Source organism: Bos javanicus, chromosome 17 (assembly GCF_032452875.1).
Source record: "Bos javanicus breed banteng chromosome 17, ARS-OSU_banteng_1.0, whole genome shotgun sequence".
Lineage (NCBI taxonomy): Eukaryota > Metazoa > Chordata > Mammalia > Artiodactyla > Bovidae > Bos > Bos javanicus.
Genome location: NC_083884.1, coordinates 68,804,316 through 68,826,072, shown reverse-complemented (window position 1 = coordinate 68,826,072; position 21,757 = coordinate 68,804,316). Strand labels below are relative to the sequence as shown.

The following is a 21,757-nucleotide window of genomic DNA, read 5'->3' as shown; positions in this document are numbered from 1 at the left end:
CAGAGGCCTCCTGCTTCTCCACTCTCAGGGTGGTCACTCCTATTAGGGTCCATCTCCCACATCCCAGCTGCTCTGAGTGACAAGAGCCTCCAGAGAGCAACCGAGACCGGAGAGGAAAGGCCCTGACCCTCTTGGAAAAGCAGCTATGGGGAGGGCACCCTGCCTTCTGGGCCCTCAGGCTCCCCCACAGTGACACAGCATCATGTCACCCCTCTTGTCCTGCTTAAGAGACTGTGGGCCCGAGGCCTGGAGAGGCCAGGGGCCTGGTCCAATGTCAGGAACCCAGTCGTGTCAAAGCCAGAGCTCAGACCCAGGCTGACCCTCCAGCAGACCTCCCCAGGCCCCCCGGTGCCTCCAGGTCCTGGCGGCAGTGCCTTGGTGGTCTGCCGGCTCACCAGCCGTGGTGCCCGTCCTGCTCCCACTAGGCACCTGGGAAAGACAGTGCCTCTTGGCAGGGACAGAGGCAGCGGAGCGTTACCTATGATGTTGTGTCGACAGTGGGGGCAGGTGTGGTGCTGCAGCAGCCAGGGGTCCACGCACTTCCTGTGAAAGCGGTGAGTGCAGGGGATGACCCGCAGTTCCTGGGGCAGGAGAGAAGACACAGAGCCTGAACGTGGGCCCGGGCAGAGGGCGATCGCACATGCTTCTTTCTTCCTGTGGGGCCAGAGTGGACCAAGGAGCCCAGTGCACCGTGGCGGTGCCCAGAGGCTCTGCCATCCCCATCTTTGGCTCCAACCATGGTGCTTGGTGTCAAGGGAGGAAGTAGGCTCCCTTCTTGCCTCTGGAGGAGGGCACTCACATTTGGGCACTCACACAGGCCCGCCAGAGCTGTGTGCTCGCACAGGCTGCTCAGCCTGGGGCGTGAGGGACAGCTAGGTGCGCTCCAAAACCTTTTGCATTTCTGGGATGGTGGCTGGCTCCGGATACCCAAAATGAGGTGGGTAGAAAGGACGATGCCTGGGATTCATGACTGACACGTGGGACAGCAAAGGGGTAAAGCTGTCCCACCTTTCCCTTCACTGCACCCTCAACATTCACCTGAGGGCACGTGGTCTGTAACAAAACTCCCAACATGGAGAGGAGGTGATGGGGTTCTGAGGCAGGCAGAAATGCCCCTAAAGTTCCTGCGCCCAGAGCACCCTCTGGACTTGCCACTTTTGATCTTCCATTCTCGGACCAGCTAGCCGTAGTCACATTCCAGCTAACCCCTAAGGCTGTGCCTGACCATGACCAGAGTCCTACCTAGATTTTCTCATGTGACCTTGGTGATTACTGGGAGTTCAGGCCAGTCTTGGGCTCGTGTCATAAGCAGAGGCACAGAGAGTAAAGTTACTCGCCCAAGATCGCAGAGCTAGAACCCTCCTGGGCCCAGATGAGAGCTCAAGCAGTCTGCAGGTAGAGACTGTGTGAGACCGTTCATTTGAAGGCCTCTGTAAAACCTTGTTTTTCATCCAACAGTCTACACAGTGGCAGGACACTTTCATCAAAGGGGCATCAAATGCCTCCAACTAATTCTGAAGTGGTTTGCCCCCTTACTCCCTCAAATGTGTGTGTTTACGTGTGTTTCTGCACGGAAGGAAATGAAGCAGATGTAGGAAGTGACTCTCAGTGAATGATAACAGCGTTCACTGTATGCTTCTTGCAACTTTTCTGAAAGTTTGAAATTTTCAAAAAAAAAGCTAGAAGGACAAAGGAGACATCACATCCTTTGTCCTTACTTTTTTTTTTCCATACCAACCTGGCTTGTGAGATCTTAAATCCCCAACCAGGGATCGAACCTGAGCCCCTGGCAGAAAAAGCGTGGAGTCCTAACCACTGGACCACCAGGGGAGTCCCCTCCTTTGTCTCTTTATAAGAAAAATGGGTGTAAGTGTTCCACACAGCTTTCAGGAGAGGACTGTATGAAGCTGAGTCCCAGAGTTTTCAGATGAGCAATGCGAAAATTAAGTCTTGCTGTTGTTCTGTCACTAAGTCATGTCTGACTCTTTCCTTTCTCTCAGAGTTTCCTCAAACTCATGTCCACTGAGTTGGTGATGCTATCCAACCCTCTCCTCTGTCGCCCCCTTCTCCTCCTGCCCTCAGTAAGTGTAAATTAATTAATTTAAATTTAGTTAATTTAAGAAGCTCCCTACCCCTTGTGGCTCAGCAGTAAAGAATCTGCCTGCCAATGTAGGAGACCAGGGTTCGATCCCTAGATCAGGAAGATCCCCCAAAGAAGGAAATGGCAACCCACTCTAATATTCTTGTCCAGGAAATCCCATGGACAGCAGAGGAGCCTGGTGGGCTACAGTCCATGGGGTTATAAAGAGTCAGACACGACTGAGTGACTAACACTTTCACTTTCTTCAAATGTAAATTAACTGTAAATATTCTTAAAACCAGAGTTACATAGATTACTGATCAACTTGTGTCCAGCCAGGTCCCCGGGAGAGAGTGTTTATGCATGTGGCCACCCCGTTCCGGGGGGGAAAGCAGTTGGAAGGTCTCAGGATGCCCCCAGGACACTTGGCAGGCTCAGCCCTTATCCCACAAGGCTGTGGGGAAGGCCCGTGGGGCCTGTCCTTCCCGGTCCCGTGCGCCCTCTGCGGGCCAGTCCCCCTCATCCCTGGCTCGTCCCCACGGGGCTGGGCCCCGCCCCCACCATTACCTCCCCGTCGATGTACTTCTCCAGGCAGATGGCACAGTCAGACGTGGAGCTGCTGCTGAGCGTGTCCAGGGCCCCGCAGCTCCCCTCCCGGCGTCCCTTGCTCTTGGAGTTGAACTTCCTGGTTTCCATCTTCTCCAGGGCCTGCACAGCCAGCCTATTCATGGAATTCTGTGCAGCAGAACGTGGCCCGTGTGAGGGTCTGGGTTGTGTTAACAGCGGCGGTCACCCCCCGGGGGGCCACGGTCAGCCTAACGCTAGTCTCCATCCAGCCAGGACAGACTGCTGAGGAATCACTAAACATGGAGAGACCACGGCCCAAGAGCGCAGGTCTTCCAGACTCCCGAGTGTCCACCACATTGGCCTAAGCAGCAGAGCCGGCAGAGGTCTGCTTGAGTTATTTGGCCAAGTCTGCTCTGGGCTAAGGGCTCCTCCCTTCACTGAAGAACGTCCCGAGGGCCAGTGAATAACGTGTGGGGGTGCTCTGCACTTGGCAGACTGGACGTGCTCGACAGACACCAGCTGCTGCTCTGTCACTGACGGCCCACCCGACCCTTGGCGCTGTCTCTCTCTGGGGACATCACACTGCTACACCCCTGAGAGTCTGGACTCCTGAGTGTCCCTCCATTGCCCTCTGCCCCTAAACGGTTCCTTCCTGTAACCACGCAGTGCTGTGTCAGCCGGGGCACTAGCGTGGCTCCTCTGTTCATTGAGAATCGCCTGGAGAGCTTGGTAGATGCAGATTCGGACGCAATAGGTCTGGGGTGAGGCCTGAGACTCTGCGCATCTCCCAAGCTCCCAGGTGATGCTGAGCCTGCTGGTCCCCTGATCATATCTGGGGAGCAAGACTCTCGGGCTCCATGTTAACATTCAAACATTTTTTTTGGAAAAACCTGTGGCTGGAAACAGCACCAGCGCTTGACCCTTGTATTGAGAGGACCGGCCTTTTTGGAACAGAAACAGCTCAGTGCTCTGAGCTCCGCTCTGGCTTTTCTCCATCTTTGCTGACTCTGGGCCAGCAGGGAAGAGGCTGCAGTGTCGGGGCAGGACCCTGCCCTGGTCTGCACTGGCAGCGGGGCCTCGGGGATGAAGGTGATGGGCCGCTCTGGGGCCATTACCTGACTGCGTCGCTGCTTCAGCTTGATTTTAACAAGGAGGATGAGGCAGACCAAGGAGACCACGACGAAGAAAGCCAGGAAAATCCCCATATCGAAGTACTCAGTGGGTTGCTGGAACAGAAGAGACACAGTGAGTCACGGCGCTCTTCAGCCTGGGGATGGGCACACGCGCTGGGTCGGCTCTGGGCAGCGGAGGGACGGAGCCTCTGGGCTGCGTTTCCCCTCCTTTGTGGGACACGCCAGGGCTTCTGCTAACAGGCACCCTGTGCACTCTCCAGGCCCAGGGAGCGCCTGCAGTGCGGCCAGGGGAGGCCTGCCGGGGTCTTAGCCAGGCCTCCTAACAGCTGGGAGAACTCTGCTCACTGAGCCCAGCTCCCTGGGGAACAGTGTAGAGTCCGCCGTACCCGGTGGGAGAGGCCCTTCCAAATAAACACAAATATCACATTTATGGGACAAAGGAGCGAGTGTCGTGTTTTGAGGGAACAGTGATTACTAACCGTATAATTAATGGTTTACAACAACTCAGAAAATTGTACGCTGCTTCCACAAATATCAGCTTCCACTATAGTGAGTCATATTTACCAAAGCGCTCTTTTTTCCCTTTAAAAAGCAGCCCGCAAGTCGGTTCTTCTGCAAACTCCCTCTAGTTTTAGTTCTTACCTTTCCCTCATGGCATACAGCCTCCTAAAACCTTACAGCCACCTGATCTGGGATGTGCATTTGGCCCGCCGGAGTGGAGTTTTGCTCACTGAATGCTACGAGCATCTGGGTATTTTTTGCGAAAGGATCCTCCTTTATGTGAATATTCCAATATTTGGGAAGAGGAAATAAACCATCTATGGAGCACCTGTCCCAGGTTCCTAGAATCTTGAGCCTGAGGTTGGGCAGAGGATGCCAGCAGCATGGCTTTAACACAACTATAAGAGAAGCCTAGAAGACAAAGCTGTTCATTAACCACCTGGAGGTCGTGAGCTCCCATCCCAGTTGAAAGCTTACATTTCCAGATTCTAGTACACGTTAGGGAGTTTTGGTAATGCACTTGCCCCACAGGAAGGAGGAAGCACAGGCTTTATCCTCTTAGTGAAGACCCACGGGAGGAGGGAGACCCAGGAAAAGCAGCTGAGAGTAGGACGCCCTTCCCTTCAGTCCTTAGTCAGCCTTTCATGGGAAGATGGGGCAGAAGAGAAAAAAGGACAGGAAGTCACCCAGAGGGGACACCGGGTGGAAGAGACACCTGGTCACAAGTCATCTATATCTGGAAAGGCTTTTCAGATGCCCTCAAGTAGAAATGGTAATCTCTCCCTGGCCTCCGGGCTTACATCTGCTACAAACCTGCAGGTCCCTGGGGCGCGTCAGCGGTTTAGATGGGGAAAAAGCCGGAAGCAACAAAAAAGGCCGAAGCCGGAAGGGGCAGGTGGCGAGGGGGGCAGGTGGCGAGGGGGGCAGGTGGCGGAGGCTCACTCGAGGGGGGCGGTGTTGGATCCGTGCGCGGGCCACTTTCTGCTTGTTGACGATGTTCATCAGCTTGATGGCGTCTGCGCCCTTCACGTACACCACCGGCCTCTTGAGCGGGTCTTCCGAGCCCTGGTTCAGCTAAGCAAGGACAGAAGGTGCTGCTTAGAAGATGTAATTACTTTCAAGAAGCCAGAGAGAGAGAAAGAAAAGCTGGAGGAAAAGAACATGAAATTCCCTTTCGAAAATCCCCAAACACCAGCATCATAGGCTGGGGGCTCCCAGGCAGATGAAGCTGAGGATGCCCCCCGTTTTAGAATGAAGGGTATTTGACAATGCCTCCCAGCCCCCTGGCTCTTAACCCCTCTTGACACACTCGCTTTGGAGGACAATGCACAAACACGGGTCACTAATGAGGGCAGACAAGTGCAAGGGCCCCGAAGACCCAGGTGATACGACTGTGAGAAGCCAGGCTAAGTAAGGGAGGTGCTTCTCTCAGGGGCCCTGCAGCCTTGGCCTGGCCCCAGGAGCTTACCTGGTCAATAGCTTCTGGGTTCTCGGACACATCGAAGATGACTGCGGTGGCTCCCCGCTGCACCGCTCGCTTGGCCTGGGAGAGTGAGAAAGAGCATGTAGGGACGTTCCCACAAAGCTGGCCTTGGAAATCTGACCTGTATTCGAATGCAGAATCTGATGGTCACAAACTTATGTGACTGGAAGAGTTACTAACTTTCCTAAGCCTCAACTTAAGTGAAAGTCGCTCAGTCGCGTGCCACTCTTGGCGATCCCATGGGCTATACAGTCCATGGAATTCTCCAGGCCAGAATACTGGAGTGGGTAGCCTTTCCCTTTCCTTCCCCAGTGGATCTTCCCGACCCAGGAATCAAACTGGGGTCTCCTGCCTTGCAGCGGATTCTTTACCAACTGAGCTATCAGGGAACCCCAAGCCTCAACTTGCCTGTTTTTTTTTCTGTTTTTTAAAGGAGGGGGTGGGAGTGGGATGGGGGTGGACGTGGGTAGGCAACAGTGCCTTGTTCAGTTGAACCTGAGAACTAGATGAGATAGAAATGGTAAAAATAAATAACTAGGTACTCAATTAACCTCTGTCTCCCTCTTCAGCCTAAGCCTTAACATCAGACTACAAACTGACAACCTGCCCCGTCAGCATAAAGGTACTGGTTTCAGTAATTTCTGCTATGAACACAGGGTCACTGGCAGTAAAAGCACATGCCTTGGGTCCTTCTCTTGTGGTCTCCTCTCCCCCGTGTCGTCCAGCCCCGCAGTTGGAAGAGCCTGTGACTATGTCCAGAGGAATCTCAAAATGGTCCGTTTTAATAACGGACATGAGCTGAAGACCTTTGGAGATGCTGTCGGGTGGGGGGAAAGGCTAGGAGAAATAATTGTAAATGGGGATTTAGAGCTGTTGGCTGCCAAACCTGGCCACACATCAAAAACCACTTGGGGAAGTTTGTAAAGCAGATTTCCTGGCTCAGACCACAGAGCCTGATTCAGCAGGGCTGGAGTGAGGCCCAGGAAACTGAGTTCTGAAAGTTTTCTGAGGATTCAACCATTTGGGGAACTACTGATCAGAGATGAAATGTTTTAGGAACAAATGAGAAGCGGTGGAATTCTTTTTTGGGGGTGGAAAGGATTCCTTTCCATCCTGGTGAACCTTCTAGTTTCATGTCCAGCTAAGGGAACAACAGGGTAAAGCTGAGGAAGAATCAGACATAATCCTTGCTTTTAAGAACCTGAATCTTGTTAGGGAAGCAAGACTCCTCTAAAGGTGAGGGGTGGGGGAGGGGACCAAAATGAAAGCCCAGCCTTCTGTAAGATGGACAAATAATGGCCAGTACTCAGAGGTCAAGAAAGCCTCTATGGGCCAGACTGCTTGAGAAAGAGCGAAAGCTAAATTCCTTCCATAGAAATAACCACTACATGGATACAGCATGGGAAAGCAACACTGAGCCTTAGACTGGAATGTGGCTAGGGCAATGCTCCATCAGCCCTCTAGAGGGCAGTCTTGCCCCACAGCTGCTACAATAAGCCTGCTCCCTGCACTTGGTACAAGCAGGACAGTGAACTCTTCGGGATACAGCGAAGCCCTCGGCAGCTCAACGAGCTCAGGCACCTGAGTGCTGTCCTTGTTCTGCTGAGGACCCCTTCCCGTTGGACTGAGATTCGCTGTACTTGGTCTGCTCTGCCGCTTGCAGGTCCCACCCTGGTTCCCCACTGGGTGCGCCCCAATCAGGAGGAGCTCCTGGGTGCTGTCCCTGGCTCTTCCAGACAAGCTGCCGATGCGGGGTGGGTCACCAAGTCTCTTTCAGTCCCCAGTCTCAGTTTCCCCACCGGTAAAAGGGGGACAGAGCCTGTGTCATGAAGGACTAGTCTCGGCCACTTGTAGAGGCAACGGGCTGTCCAGAGTGCTGCAGAAAGAGCTGTGATGGCTGTCACCTGCCTCCAGCAAGAGAGGATGTGATGTCCCTGTGAGAAAGTTTGGAGCCAGATGGTGTTACTTTCCTCCAGAAAGCTGTTTAGGGGCACAGACCCCTTTGCCTGAGGTCAGCAGGTCCTCGGGGGCCACAGTAAATGGGTGCCAGTCTTCTGCTCAGGGGGTGTGTGAGTCACTCAATTGTGTCCACCTCTTTGCGAACCCATGGACTGTAGCTCACCAGGCTCCTCTGTCCGTGGAATTCTCCAGGCAAGAATACTGGAGTGGGTTGCCATGCCCTTCTCCGGGGGGTCTTCCTGACCCAGGGATCGAACCCAGGTCTCCTGCATGGCAGGCAGATTCTTTAACAAGGAAGATCCTCCCAGCCTTGTTCATAAACTGGCTGCCAATGAGGAAATAAACAGGATCTCTCATTCCTTTACTGGCTTTCAGTCCCTGCACATCAGGCAGCACTGGAGGGGGCTGGGCATGCAGCTTTGTCTTGCTTGGGAGCCTCAGTGGAGGGCGCACCAGTGTCCTGGTTTCTCTCATGAAAACAGCAGGTCAAGAACATGGAGCTTAAATCCTGTTTATAGCTCAACTGCAGACACAACCAGGTTAATACACAGGGCCCAGGGCACCTATATTTTGTTTGAGAAAACAATCATTCTCACAGTGGCTTACTTTAAAAATTAGGTTTGATGTAAGCTGCTGTTGAAGTAAGGCTGTATTTCCCGCACATAGGACTGGACACGAGGCGGGTCAGGAGTACGTTCAGAACTCACTTGTCAGGAGCAGGCTTGGGATTAAGAATGTTGTTGTTGTTGGGTCTGACTCTTTGTGACCCCATGGACTGTAGCCCACCAGGCTCCTCTGTCCATGGGATTTCCCAGGCAATAGTACTGGAGTGGGTTGCCATTTCCTCCTCCAGGGATAGAACCTGTTTCTCCTGCTTCACAGGCCGATTCTTTACCACTGAGCCACCTGAAAAGCCTGGGTTTAAAAACAGGCCATGAATGATCTACACTTTGAAAATGACACATTGATCATACTATTCCCAAAGCAAATGAAAAAACGTACTTGGTCACACAGTTCCCCCTCACCCCACATTTTCAGTTTGAAAATGGATGCGGTGTCCTTGAACGCGTGTTCATGTGTTAGATTTTTCACGTCTTCTGTAGTCAAACTTGGGCTGGAGAGTTACTTCAAAGCCTCATCTTTATGAAGTCACACACCCAAATGTCCAAATTTCTCAAAACGAGGCTGTTTCAATGGATGTCTAGGAAGATGCCTTCTGGTGGATGCTGCTAGACAGTCATTGTAGCTGAGCTTAGCTGGAGAGGGCAGTTACCCCTGATCTGTGCACAGACTAGATTAAGAAGAAGAGCTTGAGAAGGGCGTGGGCAGCAGAAAGCAGGTGGGAGGACCAGGCCAGGCCTCCCAGAAGCAGCCGAAGGCCTCTGCCCACCCTTTCCCGTGCTCCACTCACACGGGCACGTTCCCACCCTCCATCACGGCGGCTGCTTCCACCAGGCCGGCACAGGTCGGCCCCAGCCAGCAGGTGACCACAAGCCCCACAGCAGGATGTGGACTAAAAGGCTGTCATGGTTCCTTATTTACCTTTCCAGGCCTGCTAGACCCGAGGCGACAACGTCCACAGCCACTGAGACATGTCACAAAAGCGCCAACACCTGCAGACTTACGTCTTGCAGAGTACAAAACGTCAAGCTCTAGAAGACAGGGTCTTACGTGACTGGCACTTACTGCAATGCAAGACCCCTGTGGTTATTCAATAAACACTTATTCTGAATGATAGCAAGTTTGCCTGGGACTGTGCTCTAGGGTTCCTGCTCCCTGAACGTGGACTGTTGTCCTCCGCCAAGGAAGTGCTTCTATCGATATGTTTGAGTCTTGAATTTCTGGATGCATACTGTGCATTCTGCTAATAGTCCCACTGCCACCTTGTGGGTGAAGAGACCCACAGCCTAGAGTCTGCTTGGGTTTCGATTAAATTCAGGAATTCCAACCAGGGATGGACCTGGCACTGACCCAGAGTGTGTAGTTACACCCAGACTGGGTTTGGGGCCTGGTCCTACACCACATCAGGGCTTCCCAGGTGGCTCAGTGGTAAAGAATCCGCCTGCCAATGCAGGAGCCACCGGAGATGTGGATTTGATCCCTGGATCAGGAAGATCCCCTGGAAGAGGGCAGGGCAACCCACTCCTGTGTTCTTGCCTGAGACCATCCCATGGACAGAGGAGCCTGGTGGGCTATAGTCCACGGGGTAGAAAAGAGTTAGACATGACTGAGCGCACACACAGACTCCCACCCCATAGCTCCCCTGCAGAGCCCCTGGGAACAGACCGCTTCCCCGTTTCTTCATCAAGCACTGGATGTGGGGTCCCCAGTGCTTAAACTTTACTGTAGGAAAACTTTCGGTGGAATACAGCCTGAATCGGAAATAACCCAAAAGATGGCCCACAATCTCTCCTTTGGCCCTCACACCTGACCAGAGCATAAGCCAGGAAGCTGGACTGTTAGCACTGATACAAAGACTTGTGTCTTCAGCCTCTTACAGGAAGTTCTGATATACGGGGGCTTCAAGCAGACTTTTTCTTTATTTGCCTCTATTGAATATAAGTCTGTGTTCTGGGGTTTTTTTTTTTTTTGCACTTATCATAATCTTCCAACAAGTCATTTAAAATTTTTTGTTAATATCTTTAAGGCTGTGATAGATCCCTTCAGATACCCCGCTCACTCATATCTTTTTGATATTTGGGCTATTTCAGTTTTTTTATTCTTACAGTTAATGCCATGTTGAATGAATCTTGGCTTACACTTCCAATTCTCCTAGGATGGAGGCCCAGGGCCAAAGAAAATGAAGATTATTAAGAATCTTTATACAATCCACATAAGATTTTAATGCTCCTCTTTATAAACCCACTCAACTCTTAATTTATCTGCAGCAAGGACAAGATAGGAAGACAAGGACAATAAAAGACAAATTTGGGTCAACAGTTTTAACTTCTGGATAAAGTGGCACATTGGGGAGCTGGCTAGGAAGGAGGCTGACAGTCTGAGAGTAACCCTCCAGGAGATACTTCACACGTGTAAAGACCTCCAGAGTGAACTATAATCTTACCTAGCCTATTGATGCTTCAAGGTCAAGTTCATGTGCAAAGCCTCCCACGTAAGACTGGTAAATGCTTCTCTTTAGTCAGAAGCAGCTCTTACCCGAGTTCTAATACCTATAAAGATTTCTCCTCTGCCACTTATCACTTTCTATGATGCATTTTCCCCTGCAAAGGTGACCATCTTTAGTATTTTTGCAATTAATAAAAGTGACATACTTGACATGAAAATTCAAACATAACTCAGAAGTTGAAAGCAAAAAATAACCGACTTAGTACCTCCTCAAATCCCAGCTTTATAACATAACAGTGTGGTTTATATCCTTCCATGTATGTTTTTTTTTTAAATTCATGTATCAGCAGGCATAAAGTGCATACGTATATACACTCACATATGAAAATACACTTAAAAATAAATTGGATGTATATAATGTTTTATAATCTGTTCTCAACTGTTTTCCCCCTTATCTCAACAATTTACTCAACAACCTTATATGCAGTATGCAGAAAAGCGTTTTTCTTCTTACCAGCTACATATAGTCTTCCAACACATGGTGGACCGCCTCTCTGACAGGCATTTAGGGGCTCTCTGCCTTTTCTCCATCAGGATCAGTGCTCTATGTACAGTCTTGTACTCACATTCTGGTGGCATCCACTCCTTACATCGCTACACGTGGTCCTGCGGAGTCAGACGGCGCTAACATCTCACATGTAATTGTCTTGGCTGGCTGCTAGGCTCACCTGCCCTGGGGTCTGTGGAGCCAGGACGTACATCTGACCCGTGTCGGTGCCCGGAAAAGCCTAACAGAGCAGACTGCCCTGGGTGGGCACAGCCCATACTCGACAAATTCACATAGTAGGCGGCGGCAGTTTAATTCTCTTTGTGGTGCCATTTATGACTTTATTCGTTCGATGGTAGTAATTAACCAGTTACTGTGGGTGCTAGGCCGGGAGGATGAACACGGTGAGCAGGACGGTGGCTGCCCGGTCCTCACGGAGGGTCCGTTTCACCAGCAGTGTTGGGGCAGGCCTTGCTGAAGAGCCTTGGGGGAGTCGTAACGAAAGGTCTGAGTGTTCTGTTCCGAGGGCCAATGAGTTCGAAATGACCCGCCTGGAGCCACCGATCCCACGTTCCTATAGTAGGTCTCAGGGGATGAGACACCGTCCTGGTTAGCGTCCTTTGAGAAATATCGCATACGCTAAGGCTCTCAGCTACCTGGCAGCCCTAGTGTTTTCGACACAGGACCCTTTCTGCAGCAACTTCTGTCCATACCTTTCCTTCCACGGGAGAAGCTTTGGGACCCAAGGCTCTGTGCAAACGGCTGGCTCAGGTGACAGGAGTCTCACTGCCTAACTACTCCCTGGCTCTTAACGCATGGTCGGAGGGGGAGGGATGGGCCAGAATCTACATTTTGACCTGGAAGACAATGTCTAAAGGAGGTGGTCCCTGGTGTGAAAACACTCAATTAACAGTTGACCCTCAAATAATGCGGGGGTCAGGGCGCTGACCCTCTGCACAACCGAAGGGAAATCGCCATGGAACTTAGAGTCACCCTCTGTATACTCGGCTCCTCAATCTCCAAGGTTCCTCCATGTCCACGGTTCCGTGTTCGCAGATTCAAGCCCCTGGGTTATGCAGCATTGTACTATTGCCCACTGAAAACACCCGTGTCTAAGTGGACCCATGTTTCAAACCTGTGTTACTTGAGGGTCAGCTGTATACAGTGCAATGTGACAACTACTTAAGAAGGCCAAGTGTGTGCCAGGCACCCCAGGAAGGATCCAAGCCAGGACCTTCTAGAGGCGTCTGTCTCCACACACCTGCTGTTGTCCTGGGAGGGGGAAGAGATCTCGGTTGGCAAGCAGCAGGTAAGGGCACTGAGGTCTCCCCCTTTCTTACTCAAGAGTGTTCACGTGCAGCCCTCCTCCAGCATACACAGCCATATGACCCACAGTGGCAGAAACCATGGTTATGGGGAATCCAAGATGGCACCAGAGGCCCAGGGCTTAGTGTCCACGACCTGGCAGCAGCTTCCTGCTTCAGCGGGTCCCCGGGTTCCTTCTGCAGCTGTTCCTGGGGCAAAGCTCACTGTTCCAGCTCAGGCTGATAGAGGTGCATGTGCCTACCCTTCACGTGGTCCTGGCCTTCTTATAGCCAGGGCTCTCTCTGGAGAAAGGTGCCCCACGAGCGCCATCCAGGGGCCAGGCTAAACCACACCCCTTTGCCCTCACCCCGACGCTCAGCCGCTCACCAAGTTTTGCTGATTCCGTCTTCCACATCCATTCGTTGTTTTCCCAGCCCCACTACTGCCATCCTGTATCGGACACTACAGTTCTCACGTGAGTCACAACCACCACCCCCCTGGGGGCTCCGTAGCCCACCCCACCTTCCCCCAGCGCCCCCCACCCCCCACAGGGTCTCCATGCAGCACAAGAGGGCATTCTCTGAATCGCAGACCTGCCCTGCCCCACTCTCCTGAATGACTCTGTGATGCTCTTAGAGTAAGACGTGAGCTCTATTTAAAACGGGTAACCACCAGGGTCCTACAGTACACCCAGGGAACTCTGTTCAATGTCACGCGGCAGTCTGGCTGGGAAGGGGGTTTGGGGAGAATGGATACACGTGCATGTTCGGCTGAGCTCCTCTGCCGCCCACCTGGAAGCAGCACGACACTGTTAATCGGCTATCCTCCAAAAAATCAGAATAGGATGTGACTCCGCCGGCTTTCTGTGAACTCAACCCACCAGCCCCGGAGCCTGACGAGGCGGGGCTTCTGCAGCTCCTTGCCCACTCTCGCCCGTAGCCAGCCGGGCCTCCTCCAGCTCTCACAGCCGCAGGTGCTCCTCTCCGCACCCTGGCCCGCCCGGTCCCACTGGAACAGCTCTTGTGACATCACACTGTCACTGTTTACTTAAAGTGCCTCCCTCACTAGAGGGCAGCCAAGGCCTCAGACTTCTTTCCCGCTCCATTCCCAGAATCCCGCAAAGAGCCTGGCACAGGGTAAAATGGCCTAGAAACGTCTGTTGATTGACCTAAAAAGGATGAGCTTTCGCCCCGGGGGTTAGCATCAAACACACCGAGCCCTGCTGTTCCAAGCACGGGCTGTGGCTCACTCCAGGCCACCTGGTCTCCTATTTCCTCTGACTTTCCGAGTGGCCGAAGGTTCATTCTCTACCAGATCTTCTCGGAAGTCGGGATCCTCCGCTGGGCAGATGTTGGCAGTTTGGTTTCTTATGAGCCGCGGCCGGGTCTTCTGCTGCAGTGCTTGCGTACGGGCCTTCTACTGGTGGTTGGTTCTAACTCAGGAATTATTCTCTCTGGGGAACCTCCACCCCAGTCCCTGAGAGTGGCTCTGCCTCACTGGGGATCTTTATGGGGTCCCAGGCCTCTTGTGGGCAGGTCTCTGATGTCAGGGCACTCGTTGCATGTGCCCCTTCTACTCCTGGGAGGAGTGCAAGCCTCCCTGACAACTCTCAGCAGAGGACAGCTGAGCAAACCACCACCTCCAGGTACATGCGCGGGCACAGACGGCAGGAGATGTGCATTTTCACTGTCCTCTCGTCGCTTAGGAAAACCTGGCTTTCCTTCCTCCTCGAAGACTGATGGGAGAAACTGGCCTGCATGACACAGAGGGGCAGCGCGTGGACACTGGGCTGCCCACCCACCCTGCTGTCAAGATCCCAGAACGGGCGGCAGATTCCAAACCCCCAGACTCAAACATGCCCTTGGGCAGAGCCATGAGAGACCAAAAGTGCAGGCTTGTGAGGCTCGTCCACCTGAGGCGTGAACCTCCAGGCACGGTCCCTGCCAGCAACGCAGGGCCCCCTAACAAGCCCTGCTCAGGCTGCCACTGGGGCAGGGGCCTGTCCACACACAGAGACCACCAGCCAGACGCGGAGACACCCTGCCTGATGCTCACCAGTCTCTCTTGGCTGGTCCCATCCTAGCACAAACAAGCCAGAGCTCCCCAGGTCCCTGCGTGCCCCTCCCTCTGGACACCGCTAAGTGGATTCTAAAGCTGCCCTCCTCACTTTTTCCTTTCCTCCTCCGCCCCTGTGTTCTCGGCTGAGTGACCACCCAGGCACGGGGCTCTTGGGCTTTCTGGTCCGCCGCTGCGCCCTGAAGCATGAGTCACCGCACGACAGGGGACACTCTTTGCCAGCCGAGGGGGCTTGCAAGGCCCGTCTCACCAAGTGCCCTGTTTTCCTACAGAAACCTTTCATTCCATAGGAAATGAGGTCACACACCGGCGCCCATGGGTAACCGGTGAGAAAAGCCTGGTGCCAAGGAGGGGGCGGGCGTCAGAAGAATTGGCCAGAAAAAAAAAAAAAAAACCAAAAAAAAAAAAAAAAGACCCTAACACTCTAACCGGGCAGCGGAATCACCTGCTGCTCTGCGGGGGCGGGGAGGGGGGGGTGGGGTTCTGCAGGGGAGGGTTAGGAGGGAGAGGAGGTGGGGAGGGGCACAGAGCTTAAGAAAATAACCTGGTTTCGTTTCCAGTATGTAGGACAGATAGGGTAGTTACTGAACAAAATTTGCAGGGCATGTGTCTGGTTTACTGCCACGACTTGGGAGACCCTAATCCACTGCCTAAAGGGAGACCAACGCAAAACAGCTCCAACCCAGTGAGGGGGTGGGTGTGGGGAAGTGCGGGTGTCGGGCGGCCAGGCGGGCTCACCTTCCGGGGGCGGGAGGAGGCGGATGGGGGAGGCGGGTGGGTGGTGCGGCCCGGCCCGCTCCATCGGCTCCTGGCTCCGGGGCTTGGCTGCAGCCCGGCCTGACCTTCCAGGTTTCCCTGGCCGGAGATCAAAGCGCCGAAGCCACAAACACCGCTCAGAACTCCGAGGCCCTCCCCCACGCCGCGGGGCCGTCTTCGGGGGGGCGGGGGTTGGGGGGGGAGCCGGGCTCCCATCCGGCCTCCTCTGACCCCACCCCGCCGGCCGCGCCCCTCCCGCCCGGAGAAGGTATTTCTCGCCATAATTAAAGTCATTAAGCCCTCCCGGGGCTCGCGTCGGCTGCGGGTTCCGAGCTCCGGAACGAATGTGATGCATTTTAAGTCCTAGTGAAGATTATGCCGATCTACTTAGGAGACATGTAGCAGCGAGAACTCAGCGGTTAAGTTAGTGGTTAAGGCTGCCTGCGTTTAAATAGTGTTATTTATTCTCAAAATATGTAGCAGCCCCACTTAATTTCTCCTAATTAAAGGAACCGGCAGGAGAGGCTGGGGGCCGCGGCCGTGTCACGGCGCCATCACCAGGTTGGTACCCTTCACGAGCAGAAAACGAACGGAAATGCGGTTCCCTAGATCTTAAACAGAGACATTTAGACCAGTTCCAAGAAACACAACGATCCTCTTTGTTTTAACACCTTGACGAGGAGCACCCAAACCCGGGAAGCTGTCCACGCCCTCCTGCGCCACCGCGCTGCCGGGTCAAGAGGTGTTGCGGGGGGGAGGGGGAACCTCCGCAGGTTGGGTTGTTCCTCGGGAGATGGCCTTGCCTGCGACAGAAACTTCTCGAAGGACTTGTTAGCTGCTGTGTCGGGTTGATGAGTTTCCAGAAGCCCCACTTGAGGCCAGATCTTATAAAGTCAGCAACTAGAAACTTCAAAAAGGACCACCCCCTTCTCTGCATTCGGCAGCTAACGCTTGTTTAATATAAACAAGTGTTAATTAGGTGGCGGGATCGGGCTTAACAACAGTGCCTGCAGAGACTGAAGACCCGACAGGCTCCCTTCCACTAGGAGAGCAAAGGCTGGGCTCCTCGCAGAGAGAACCATCAAGCCTGGCAGACTTGCTTCTCAACCTTGGCAAGTCGTGGGGTGCAGGGCAGCCTGCAGGCCTGGGCCCCTGCCCTGGAGATGCCTATTTCAGGGAGCCTCCCCCTGCAGGATTTTTCTGAGTTTCTCAGTCAGTTTTAAAATTCAGACAGGGCCGAGGTACCACTGAGTCAGGAGCTGCATGAAGCCTCTGGGGTACCTGTCAGAGGCACATTCCGAGGCCTCTCCTGGTTCAGCTGAACTCAGATAGGTCCAGAAGCTAGGTAACTAGCATCCCAGGCAAAACTGCTGATGAGGCAGAGGAATTCCTGAATCAGGTGGCAAAATGAAAACAAAAACAAAAAAACCCTAGGATAGTCTGATTGTATGTTTTCTTATTTTTATTAAGAGGAAGGGAATCTGCATGAAAGAATTTCTGCATGCCCCAGGCAGGCTTGCTTTTCCCATCTGTGGGGCTTGGGGGGAAACTAACAAACCTTTAAATAAAATAAATGCTACCATCTATCTTGAGGGCTTCCCAGGTGGCTCAGTGGTAAAGAAATCTGCCTGCCAATGCAGGAGACTCCGGTTCGATCCCTGGGCGGAAGACCCCTTGGAGGAGTAAGTGGCAACCCACTCCAGTATTCTTGTCTGGAGAATTCCATGGACAGAGGAGCCTGGCGGGCTGCAGTCCATGCACAGAGTTGGATGCACACACGCATACATATCTTAACATATACACCTTCATAGAGACTTGAAAGGCCAGGTTCTAACTGTAATTTCTCCAACTCCTTGGAGTTCATTGTCGGAATGTTTCGGTATGGAGAAAGCTGACCCCCAGGCCCACCCTGCATTTGGGGCGGGGGTGGGGTGGGGCGAGCTTGTGCACATGCGAGGGGTCACCCCAGCCTCGAGGCCAAAGTCTACCCACCCTCCTTGGGAAGAGGGCTGTGCTGCCAGGGTACCCTGCCCCAGAAGGAGGATCCTGGAGGAGAGAACTGCAAGGTCCTGGAAGCCAGCACAGGGCCATCTTGGGGGAGATCTGGGATCCCAGAAACAATTTAGAAGGGGGCTTCCTCTTGGATTGTCTTCGAGTGGCCAGAAGCTGTAGAAACTGGGCCTCCCCCACCTGGTCTTGGGACATGCCTGCCCCAGAGCATCAGACCTAAAGAAGGAAAGTAACGTGTTATGTAAGGGTGAGGCAACGAGTGCTTTCAGACAGCCCTGAGCCTGCACAGCACGTCTGCAGGTGAGGTGGGGCTTGTTCCTGGTTTAGAGCTGGACAGCCAGTGGTTACATGATACAGCCGTGGTATTGTGGGGAGCTGAGAATGTGACATCAGCCTCTCTCCATAATCCGAGGCTAGAGAAATACTCATGGTATCCTGCTGCTGCTGCTGCTGCTAAGTCACTTCAGTCGTGTCCGACTCTGTGCGACCCAATGGATGGCAGCCCACCAGGCTCCTCCGTCCCTGGGATTCTCCAGGCAAGAACACTGGAGTGGGTTGCCATTTCCTTCTCCAATGCATGAAAGTGAAAAGTGAAAGTGAAGTCACTCAGTCGTATCCGACTCTTCGCAACCCCATGGACTGCAGGCCACCAGGCTCCTCTGTCCATGGGATTTTCCAGGCAAGAGTACTGGAGTGGGGTGCCATTGCCTTCTCCGCATGGTATCCTAGGGGTTTCCAAAAGTCAAGCCTGATGGAGATGCGTACAGACATGAATGGTAGTCCACTAACAGTTTATGTGTGTGTGCACTCAGTCGTGTCTGACTCTTTGCAAACCCACAGATTGTACCCTGCCAGGCTCCTCTGTCCATGGAATTTCCCAGGCAAGAATAGTGGAGTGGGTTGCCATTGCCTCCTCCAGGGGATCTTTCCAACCCAGGGATCAAACCTGCACCTCTTGTGTCTCCTGTGTTGGTAGGCATGAGCCTTGGGGAAGCCCCACCCACTAACACCTTAAGTAAGTATTCTATTTTCCAACCCCACAATGAAGTTCCAGGTATCTCTTATCCTAACCCAGCTAGACTCCCTGCTCTTTAAAACTCCCTTTACAAATGCCGTGCAGCTCACACAGTCGACATGAAGTGGGGTGGCAGGGTGGAACGTCCTGCTTATGTACAGGTTAGCTGCTTTGAGAGCTCATGACTGTCTCAGTCAGAAGCCGTTCGTTCGGGAGGTCGGTCCACTGGTCTTTAGGCAGTGCGGGCTCACAGGCGGTACAGCCTCACTGGTTCTTAAGGATCTGCCAAGCTTGTTTCACATCGGTCCTCCCCTGTGTACCCTACTGTCATGATTCCTTGTATCTGTGACTTGTATTAGGACTTGAGTGATATTGTTTCATCGTCTCTTAACTTTACACCAAAGTCATTTATAGCAGCAACAGAACCACACCTCTCCCCCAGCCCACCTTGGGCAGAGTTGCCAGGTGCCCCTCAGCCCGGGGAGGGGTTTGATGACACCCCCCCAACCACGGTGGCCCTGAGGAAGAACAGTAGCTAGAAGGTGACTTGGGAATGGGTGGCTGACCCGGGTTCTTTTAGCACTGCTGGTGTTTAAAGAAAAAAAAATCCGGCTCACCTCCCCATCTCTGACTGTGAGCACCTGCACAACGGGGATGATGCTAACAGACGAGAAGAGAAAGCGCCTGGTGTGCGGTAAGCCCTTCAGCACCCTCTCCATCTCGATGCAGTAGGTATACGAGGAGTGTCTCCTTGGGGTCCCTGGCCCTCCCCGTGACCGCCTGTGTGCAGGCTTCCTCTCCTCTCCAGGTCCCTCCTGCAGGTTCAGTTCCCACACAGAGCAGCAGGCACTCTGCTGGACTCACAGGGACTGTACCTGTGGAAGGTTCTGGAAGTCAGCGTAACTGTGCTGCACACTGTGGACACACAGGAACCTCACGGTTTAGGCACAGAACCAGGAGAAGGTGGTCAGAAACACATCTGAATGTTCTGGGAGCCTCTTAAAAACACGGGGTGGGGGCAGGCCCTCCCTGGAGACCGGGGGCCCAGGGCGGGAGGCAGACCCCGCCTCTGTGGGGCTGAAGGCTCCCTGGGTTGATCCTTGGGCACAGCTGAGAGCTGCACTGCCAGACTGAGACCCTGAGGGGGCCAGAGGATGGGGCAGTGGGAGTGTGCTGCTCAGCCCTAGCTTACCCATCCCTTGTCCACAGCCAACCCCCCGACCCCAGCCCCGGTCCCAGGACAGCCTGATTCCTTTCTCAGTCGGGCTGTTTGGTTTCTAGAAGCCCACTTAGGCTGCTGTAACTCAGACCTAAGGAAAGCGCTCAGAAAAATGTGCTTCAAGGCAATAATTGTGCTTCTTTCGATGTCTGGCTGAGGAAATGGTATGTGCCCCACTCCCCCACCAAGCAGGAGGCTCAGAGTCAAAGGTCAAAGGTCTGGGGGGCAGTCACTATCCCAGGCATCCTCCGGCAGGGTACCTGGGACCCTGCAGGCAGCAAATGTGCCAAGGCCCTCATGCAGGGCCAGGGGAGGGGCTGTGGGCACAGAGCAACCGCCTACCCAGTAAGGGGCAACTTTAGGGTTCACTGCAGAGGATCTCCCAGGGCCCAGGGGCCTGCATACCCTGACTGGACAGAGCAACAGAATGAGAGTTCAGAGGAGTCTTCTGTGATAATAGGATGATGAAAATTCAAGATGAGACTCTGAAGGATTCCATTTCCAAAGTCCCATTTTTCTTCACAATACCCATGCTTTCTTGAACAAAATCTTCAAGCACACCCTGAGCCAAGTTAGCCACAGAGCTGGAATCCCACCTGCCCACCTCAGATCCACTTCCCTTCGGGAAGTCAGGACAGCTGTGCCGCTGGGAGCCCTTCTGGGGACGGGGACTGGGGGTGTGGAGGGGGAAGCTGGCGAGAGCAGCTGAGATAGTGGGGCACGCTAGAAAACATCATGGGAGTTCCTTCAGCCCAGAAAGGCCATATGCTAGTGTCTAATTCAAAGAACAAGCCTTATAAGCCCATCTCTATAGACCCAACACATTCCAGGCCTGGCGCTCAATAAACAGCCACCACAATGGTGGTGGTGATGGAAGGGGAGGGAGACAAGCTGAGCAGGCACTGAGCAGGTCTTCCTCAGGCTGAGAACAGACCCGAGCTGGAGGAGAAAGAGGTTCCTGTGCATCCCTACCCGGCATCAGGGTGGCGGCAGCAGTTACTTCCTGGGTCCACAGTCCCATCCTGCCCACCGCCTGGGCTGCAAGGCAGTCGGGGGTGATCACTCACCTGTGCAGAGAGGTGGAGATCACTCACCTAGAGAGAGGGAGCTGGACCAACAGGGGAAACAAGTGGATCGAGAGCCCAACCATGTGGGACCACCACCTTGAGGGATGCTCCAAGTAGGTGCTCCAAAGAAGAGCTGGGATGGGGGGTGGTGCGTGTGGCTGGGAAGGGCTTTAGCGGCCAAACTGCCCAAATGAAGAGGAAGGGAAGGCTGGCTGGGAGCGGGACACGTGAGGTGCCGGCTGAGGCCGAAGACCTTGCAGACACCGTCAAGTCCTATGAAGGGAAGAGGCGATGCCCTGTAACGCGACGGTGGTTACACAGCTTGGTCCCTGAAGCCACCGTGTGGATACTGACTGCTACTTTGTTGCTGTTGTTTAGTCGCTCAGTCGTGCCTGACTCTTTACAACCCCATGGACTGTAGCCCCGCCAGGCTCCTCTGTCCTTGGGATTTCCTAGGCAAGAATACTGGAATGGGTTGCCATTTCCTCCTCCAGGGGATCTTCCCGACCCAGGGATCCAACCTGCATCTCCTGCACTGGCAGGTGGAGTCTTTCCCAGTGAGCACCGGGGAAGCTTACTGCTGCTGCTGCTAAGTCTCTTCAGTCGTGTCCGACTCCGTGCGACCCCATGGACTGCAGCCTACCAGGCTCCTCTGTCCGTGGGATTTTCCAGGCAAGAGTCCTGGAGTGGGTTGCCATTGCCTTCTTCAGCTTGACTACTACTTACCAACTAACTCTCCTTTTCTCTCGGTAGCAGGCAGCAGGCCCACAGGTTAGTTTCCAGCACACAGCGTGCAAGAGCCCCTATGGTGTACGGACATTTCTGGATCACTAACTGAAATTGCATTTTTTTTCTGGGAGGGGTGCCCTGACCCCTACACAAGGCTCAGTTTGCTTGCTCTATGCTTACAGGCAAATGTGTAATTCTGACAGTCTTCCCCAGGAGTTATTTATGTACCACATATTTCTCGAGT

General features: G+C 53.6%; 1 protein-coding gene across 1 annotated transcript in view; it reads right to left on the bottom strand.

The window, feature by feature from the left end:
* The window catches only part of ZNRF3 (zinc and ring finger 3), a 144,913-nt gene that overhangs the window by 6,484 nt on the left and 116,672 nt on the right, over nt 1–21,757 (bottom strand). The window contains exons 3-7 of the mRNA XM_061385241.1: nt 5,750–5,824; nt 5,224–5,355; nt 3,763–3,873; nt 2,648–2,815; nt 479–581 (exon numbers count right to left, since the gene is read on the bottom strand). Of these exons, the coding sequence (XP_061241225.1) occupies nt 479–581; nt 2,648–2,815; nt 3,763–3,873; nt 5,224–5,355; nt 5,750–5,824 (589 nt within the window). The remainder of the gene's footprint in view (nt 1–478; nt 582–2,647; nt 2,816–3,762; nt 3,874–5,223; nt 5,356–5,749; nt 5,825–21,757) is intronic.